General features: G+C 37.0%; 5 protein-coding genes across 5 annotated transcripts in view; 3 read left to right on the forward strand and 2 right to left on the reverse strand.

The window, feature by feature from the left end:
• On the forward strand, positions 606-1311 carry LOC104766779. Its single transcript, XM_010490728.2, has one exon. It carries the CDS (start codon positions 756-758, stop codon positions 1134-1136), a length of 381 nt encoding a protein of 126 aa, XP_010489030.1. The 5' UTR covers positions 606-755; the 3' UTR covers positions 1137-1311.
• Positions 1273-3035, reverse strand: LOC104768040. Its single transcript, XM_010491985.2, has 8 exons — positions 2871-3035; positions 2700-2773; positions 2449-2529; positions 2059-2151; positions 1727-1846; positions 1570-1641; positions 1376-1483; positions 1273-1281 (listed from the first exon to the last, which is right to left on the reverse strand). Exons 1-8 carry the CDS (start codon positions 3010-3012, stop codon positions 1273-1275), a joined length of 699 nt encoding a protein of 232 aa, XP_010490287.1. The 5' UTR covers positions 3013-3035.
• On the reverse strand, positions 3303-4417 carry LOC104766780 (H/ACA ribonucleoprotein complex subunit 3-like protein). Its single transcript, XM_010490729.2, has 4 exons — positions 4329-4417; positions 4159-4226; positions 3666-3708; positions 3303-3534 (listed from the first exon to the last, which is right to left on the reverse strand). Exons 2-4 carry the CDS (start codon positions 4210-4212, stop codon positions 3437-3439), a joined length of 195 nt encoding a protein of 64 aa, XP_010489031.1. The 5' UTR covers positions 4213-4226; positions 4329-4417; the 3' UTR covers positions 3303-3436.
• On the forward strand, positions 4571-5636 carry LOC104766782. The gene is made up of 2 exons (XM_010490731.2): positions 4571-4738; positions 5308-5636. Exons 1-2 carry the CDS (start codon positions 4640-4642, stop codon positions 5389-5391), a joined length of 183 nt encoding a protein of 60 aa, XP_010489033.1. The 5' UTR covers positions 4571-4639; the 3' UTR covers positions 5392-5636.
• LOC104766781 (serine/threonine-protein kinase tricorner-like) overlaps positions 5726-7597 on the forward strand; it is a 5552-nt gene continuing 3680 nt past the window's right edge. The window contains exons 1-4 of the mRNA XM_019240704.1: positions 5726-6820; positions 6917-7091; positions 7165-7248; positions 7343-7584. Of these exons, the coding sequence (XP_019096249.1) occupies positions 6585-6820; positions 6917-7091; positions 7165-7248; positions 7343-7584 (737 nt within the window). The 5' untranslated portion in view covers positions 5726-6584. The remainder of the gene's footprint in view (positions 6821-6916; positions 7092-7164; positions 7249-7342; positions 7585-7597) is intronic.

Below are 7597 nucleotides of genomic sequence, written 5' to 3' on the forward strand. Positions count from 1 at the left end.
AATTGGATATGATGGACTAAATTATTGTCTTTGATGTCAGTTCCAAACGCAAGAAATCTACTGCGCTCGCGACAAGAATGGATAAATCATAGAAGGAGGCCAGGTAAAAAGAAACTGTGAATCAAAAATCATAAATCAACCGCAAAGCATATGATGACCAATGCCACAGTCATTTTAAGAATTTGTTGTTGGATTTAGGACACCATACACACGGTGTACTACGATTGGGCAATGCAACAAGTGGAGGCAGCAGAGTTGGGGGAAGATGCTATTTATCCCATTTGGAGGCTCAGAGAGATGCATAGAAATAGTGTCCAAGCTCTCATTTAACTTTACAGTTAAAATTAATTCATTAACCTAATAGAAGCAAAGTATCATTATATATACTCAAACACTTGTTCACCCTCTCAGTAGATTTTTAATAATCCAACTTCTTATACTGAAAACCATATTTGTAGACGTAGAAATTCTAGAAATCAGGACTAGAATTTGCTAAACAACATAATCTTAAAGACAAAATAAAAAAAAATATTATAATGGAGATTAGGTTAAGGAAGCAGCGTAGAGATTAAGCAAAGAAGTGGAATATTTTGTTGGCTGCTTTTGTCTTGTCTTGCGTCCGAGCTAAGCTAAACACAAACTTTCTATATAATCCTATCTCTACTTATCCACCTTTGCCTTTATCCACCAAGTTTTTGAGCTAATCTCTCATCTCTCTTCTTCATTCTCCCTCTCATTCTCAACTATCCCAAGTCATGTCTTACCTGAGAATTAGGCTTCTCCCCGCCAAAAGAGCTTGGAAGAGCTTCACTGCCAACTTCCACAAACTTCGGAGATCCAAAACCAAGCACAAACATTTTTACCGTTCAAGCCAAGGATCCGGAAAGAAACGTCGGGACAGAGATTCCCGTATTTTTTTCATCCGTCTAACGAGAGGTTGTTTGTTCAAGAAGAAACACAAAGCTGTTGTATACGTTGATAAGCTCTTCAGAGAACCTATGGCAGTATCCAGTTGGATTCCAGCAAAGCAGTGGAAGCCAAAGGAAGAATTGTTTCCAGAGAAGGGAATAGACGAAAGAGCTGAAGAGTTCATCACTAGAGTGAAAGCACAGATTCTCGCTTCACGCAACTTGTAGTATCAATCATCAAACACAATGTATCAAGACTTGATAAGTAGTAATATTTCTGTGTATAATAAATAGACTGTGTATCCAACTGTTCTGTACAAAATTATTATCTTTGGCTTTTAGCTCGAGTCTGTAATTATTATTCTTATAAATCCTATACATATTCCCTTAACAATAGTAAAAAGCTAAACCAGTGAGTAATGGATGTGTATGCTTTTGTGAAAAATTTCACCTGATTCTGAGATTACCCGTTTAATGAGAAACCAGCACCAGCAANCCTGCAATAGACCCTTCCACAGTTTACCGATACTTGGAATCGCAAACCAGTACATGTCCGGATCAATAAGTTGGCGTGTCTGAGATAAATTGGTATTTATAGTTAAAAGAGGGTAAGAGATACATGGAGGAGCAGATAAAAGTAGGAGTATAACTCTTTACTTACGAGAAGACCTGCGTTAATTAAGAGAGTGATGTGTGCATCCTTCACCTTTCCGCCCAATGACAACAGTGAAAACTGCAATGATAGCGTGTGAAAACTGAAAACTATCTATGCAGACAAAAACAGGTTAGTAAGCGTAAAATGAATAAAATTGACTTACTAGCTCATGATGTCCAATACTAGGTTCAAGTTTTGAATCAAGGACATGCCCTTTGAACCACTTGAAAATCTCAAGATCACTTTGTTTCTTCTCTTCCATCCTCTTCACTATTCGATCTACCTAACAAATGGATTACAAGAAAACGATAAAGGATTATTGCTTTTCAATGTTGTTGTCCATAGATATTGATTAGCTAAAAATTGGAAAGACCATCCTCTCTCTACAACGAATTACCAATAGTAAGAAATCAAAACTATTCATGAGACCGTACCAATTAACTAAAGCTAATGTAAACTACACATGAACCTAATGATATGCAGTAAAATACCAACCTGGTTAAGATAGTCATCCAAAAAGATAACTGCATGATCATCTTGTCCAGTGTTGAGTTTGAAAACACGAACAACTTTCTCCCTTCGTAAACACTGCACCAAAGTTCAAAAAGTGATCATCCCAAAGAACTCTAGCAAACACAACAGAGATGGGAAATTTGATGATACGAACATTGGACAGGCAAAGATACGGTCAATAGCAAATTAGTTCACCCAATTAAACCTCAAAGATGAAAAACGCAAATGGTAATGGTTCTAAACTTACCAGGACACACCTTACATACAGAGGTTATAATTTCATTTGTTCAATGCACATGTCATTTTAATAAAGGTTTCATTTTTCAAACCTTTATAAGTACAAAATGATGCGTTAGAGTAGAAAGAGCATACCTCTAACTCTCTATCGACTTGGGTTCTATCATTGACACTACTGTATAACTGCGACTGTAAAATGAAGGGTGGAACCGAAGCCTGAAAACAGATGAGCAGAGAGAGGAATGAGAATCACCATCAATGTACAAAGAGATTGACAAGAAAAAAAGGAGACACTTTTAACTAATCCCTAATCTTCATATGGTTTCAGAGTAAGAGAATGTCCAATTCAAGTGAATGCGACTTTCAATAACGATATGGAATCGAACCTGGTCAATACGAGGAAACTGAGCTCGCATCATTCGTAGTGCAACAGATGTGTCGCTAAAGGTGAGTTCATCATCTGATTACGAACAGAGCAAATCATGGATTAGTAGAGTTTACAATCTCTCCGCATTACCAACCAAAAAAAAAAAAGTCAAAAAGACTTTGAAACTCACCGAGACGAAGAAATTGATCCTCAGAAACTGCCCTATCTTCAACTGCAGCGTGACTACAACCCACTTCTTCGTCATCTTCCTCTCGCCGGCGTTTCTTTGCTCCAGAGGCGGACGGTTCCGGATTTGTTCTCTTCTTCTTCATTGGTTTTTTACTTTTTTTTTTTCTTGCAGAAAAAGACCAAACTGTTTTTTACCAACGAGGGAAGGGAGGGACACATTTTTAATGGGCCTTGAACAAATGGGCCGCAACTTATTTTTTCGAGTGTAATTATTTTTTACTGTGTTGCTGATCTCTGGTTAAACCTTTGAGCTGTGATGGCGATTCTGTGTTTTTGGTTCCTTGCTTTAGCCATTAATTAAGTTTTAGTTGACAACAAAAAGAACAAATTTACTCCGGTATACTGGTTTTAATCAAAATTGGGCACTATCAGATTCTCAATGTAAATAAAGGTTAACGATAAGGAAATTGATATCTTAAAGACACGGTTCAAGTCAACATTTCATTAAGAGACAACCATAGCAGCAATTAAAAGCAAAGATAAAAACCAACACAAGCATGCTCTTCATCAGTACTTGACAGGTGCGTTCTGGGTCGGTAAGAGACCAAATCGCTTCTTCAAGGCGACTCTCTGCTTCGAGTATTTATCGTCAGGGGAGAACCGGGCTGCAATTTGCACAAATGATTTAATAATTTGGTTTACTTCTTTCATATGAATCAAACAGCAAATGTTAAGACTAAGCAGATTGTAAAAAAATAAAATAACCCAAAATGGTCTCAAATGCAAGGACTCTCACCTGGATGAGCAGATTCAGTAGCTAGCCCTAGCGGTGATTCCTTCTGCACAATTAGTTTGAATCATGTGTAAGCTCAAATAACCAAACTCACAGAACAAGTATCAACAGGCATGTGGTTCTTTTTGAAACTCTATAAACATAGAAGAAACCAAGCTCATTGTCTATCAAAATGCTTCTATAAGAACTCAAAAAAAAAGAATTCAACGTCCGAATGAACTTCTATCTTCCTAGGTTTAGACAAAACAAACAGCAAATGTTAAGACTAAGCAGACATGACAAAAGCAGAGAAGAACTTCTATCAATTTTTAAGATTAATGAAACAAGATTAAGCAGACAAAACAAAAGTTTCTAGTGTGTACTTAAATTTTTTTTCTAACTCCTAACAAAACAGAGATTTGTTTTCGAATCCTAAAACACACAAGAACAAAATACAAAACACAAATTAAGCATACACAAGAGAAGAGAGATGATGAGTATAATAAAGTGAAGGTACCTTAGTGGTGTAAACCTTCTCACCCTTCTCGTTGATATAGCACTGAAGATACATCGTCTTTCAAATACCTGTGGAGATAAATTAAAGTTAAGAACTGACGAAAACGAAAAACAAAAAAGCAACAAAAGCCTGAATTAAGAAAGATTCCTACTGTAAAACAAAGATCGTACCTCAGAGAGATGTTTCTTGGTTCTGAATTTTTTTTTTGGAGACGGAGAAGCTTATTAGGGTTTTGCTGGAGCAGAAGCAGAGGTTTTACGGCGACACTCGTCAATGTGTATAATGTATATAAAGTTCTCGAAGAAAAAAACTAAAATGGGCTTTGAATAAAAAACTTATAAGCCCAATATGAGCCTACTTCTGTTAAAGAGCCCATTTAGTTACTTACACGTGTGAGAAAACGCTACGGCGAGTCTCTAAAGGTAATTTTCCGATTTACGATTCTCCGGCGAAAGAAAAAAAAGAAGAAAGAGAGAAAACGATGAAGAAGACTCCGGCGAGATCGAACGAAGCTGGGAAATCTCAGAAACCTCCATTCAGACCTGCCGTAGATGACACCAAACCTGTTCTTCAGGACCCAGTAAGTATCTGTATTCCTTTTTGATCCCTACATCGTGTGTTTTCGATGTCCTTAACGATGCTACTTGAGCTAAAGATGACTGCTTTCGTATTTTTTATACTCTCGGGTTTTGATACTTTGACTGAGTGTTGGATTTTTCGATATATGATTTGATTATAAGATCTATCTCCTTTTTTTTTTTGGGTCCAATCGTCTTATGGAATGTGAAATTTAATTGATTCATTGAAAAATGTAAATGGAATTAGCAAAAGAGATCATCACTCATCAGCAGCAATAAGAGCCAAACAGTGAAAGTTGACTCCTTTTAACAACTTCCATTTGTATGGATGAATACATTCTAGTTACAGAGAACATCATTTTCGCTATGTAGAGATTGGTCTTTTTCCTTTTACTACATCATTTTGTGCTAATTGTTCAAGTGTACATGTAACAACATCTCTTTCTATCATCCATCTAAGATTAGACTGATTCTGGAGGCCAATGGTTTCTTTGGGTTTTTATTTGTCTTCTGTTATGTTGAATGATTTTGTGGATCTTAATGCTTGTTTGTCTTTGTTTGTTCTCCTTAGATTCTGAGATCGGATCCAATGGAGACAGAAGAAGCTGTGCTGAGATTGCCTCCTTTCCCAGTGATCAGGCCATCTGAATCGTAGCTGCCCGCGGATTAACTAGGTCTCTTTTTTTTATCTCATCTGTTGACTGTTTTGACATTTTGAGTTTGTTGGTGATTGTGAATGGGGGTGTTGATGCCTGCTTGATAAGTTGTAACTAACACTCCCAGATATATTTAATAAATGAAGACACAGCTTTAAGATCAGAAAAGTGATTCAGTATTAGAGGCAGCATATACATATCTGTAGACACACCCACAGTAAATTTCAATTGAAGTCTCAAAGCATTCATTGTCTCGTATTAGAGTTTGTTGTTTTCTTTTTCTTTGTTTTCAATAGTTTTGATACGACTGTCGTTGTTAGTCTTGTTTCAGCTTAATAAACAAAAGAGAACCACCGTTCTACTATACGACTTGTGTTCTGCTGCTGTAACTTCTGACTGCGGTAGACTGTTTTGTCTGTTCAGGGGTTTTAATACATTTCTCCTCACATGGGAGTTTTAGTTGCAACGACTCAGGGCTAAAATGGTCTTCTGCTTTTATCTAGATTAATAAATCAATGTTATAGATTTTGGGGACTTTTGAATAAAGTATAAATTTCATAGGGGATAGTATTGTAAACTTGGTTTGGTTATTGACTGCCAAAAAAATAAAATAAAAATAGGAAAGAGAGAAAAAGTCTGCATGAAAGCATAAAAGAGAAAATTACGCTGAGAACGAGGCAGACATTGATCCTTTCTTCATTCATCAAACCTGTATCTGCAACAATCTACATATGTATATATAATATATTGTATGTTTACGCAAACACGTACATACATGCTTCTTTCTTCTGATTTAATGGGTATATACCATAAGATTCATGCGAAATAGGTGCTTGGCTCTAGAGAGTTTCACGCTCATTCAATTCCTCTCTCTTTTCTTCTCTTTCTTCTTTTTTTTTTTTTCGTTTTCCTTCCTGATTAGAGATTTGTTTCGTTTTGATGAATCTGTCACGTTAAAGGTTATAATCCCATATTTTTGTCTAGCTTTCTTGTGTTTTTGATCCTCAGTTTCTCAGATGATTCCAATTGGTGAGGTGATGTTTCTTGATTATACTGATGTGTGTGTTGATTTCTAAATTTTTGTTTATTGTACAGAACGATTTGTTGATGAGAAGATGATGAATCATCATCAGTGAAATTTGAGTTTTTTTCTCTTTCTTTAATCTGTGTGGGGGTGTGTTAAAGAGTAATTATGGATTCTGCAAAGGGTTGGTTTCAGAAGCGGCAGATGCGTGGAGGATCGAGATATAAAGGTGCTTCAGGTGGTGGTGGTGGAGGTGGAAGTAATGGCTCTGCCGATGAGCCCAACATCGAAACTGATGAAGAAGCAGTCTCAAACACTACCAAACAAAAAGTTGCAGCAGCTAAACAATACATTGAGAATCATTACAAAGAGCAGATGAAGATTCTACAAGAGAGGAAAGAAAGGTGTTATCTTGTGTCTCAACCGAAATGTAAATTCTTCTTATTTGTAAATGGAACTTTCTTGCGTAATTAAATTTTGCTCTTTCATAAATTTAACAGGCGGAGCATGCTAGAGCAGAAGCTGGCGGATGCTGATGTGTCTGAAGAAGATCAAAATAATCTTCTCAAGTTTTTGGAGAAGAAGGAGACAGAGTACATGCGCCTCCAACGCCATAAGTTAGGCGTTGCTGATTTTGATTTGCTTACAATGATTGGGAAAGGTGCATTTGGGGAGGTATGTTTTCCTGAGTCCATCCGCGTGTGAATATAAATTTTGAGGTTGTTAAAAGGATATGTTGTTTCTCTAGGTCAGAGTTTGTAGAGAGAAGACGACAAATCAAGTTTATGCAATGAAAAAGCTCAAGAAGGCGGAGATGCTTCGCAGAGGCCAGGTGAGACTCCCCTATCTATATATTGCCACTTGATGGTATTGTCTGTGAATCAGTCCAACATCCTTTGACTCCATAACTCTTTTTTTATCTCAAGGTTGAACATGTAAGAGCAGAGAGGAACTTACTTGCGGAAGTGGACAGTAACTACATAGTGAAGCTTTACTGTTCATTTCAAGATGATGACCATCTTTACCTTGTGATGGAGTATTTGCCTGGTGGTGATATGATGACTCTTCTGATGCGCAAAGATACTTTGACGGAAGAGGAGGCCAAGTTCTATGTCGCTGAGACAGTTCTCGCTATCGAGTCCATCCACAGGCACAATTACATCCACAGGTTCTGTGAGAGT

The sequence above is a fragment of the Camelina sativa genome, chromosome 19 (assembly GCF_000633955.1).
Source record: "Camelina sativa cultivar DH55 chromosome 19, Cs, whole genome shotgun sequence".
NCBI classification, from domain to species: domain Eukaryota; kingdom Viridiplantae; phylum Streptophyta; class Magnoliopsida; order Brassicales; family Brassicaceae; genus Camelina; species Camelina sativa.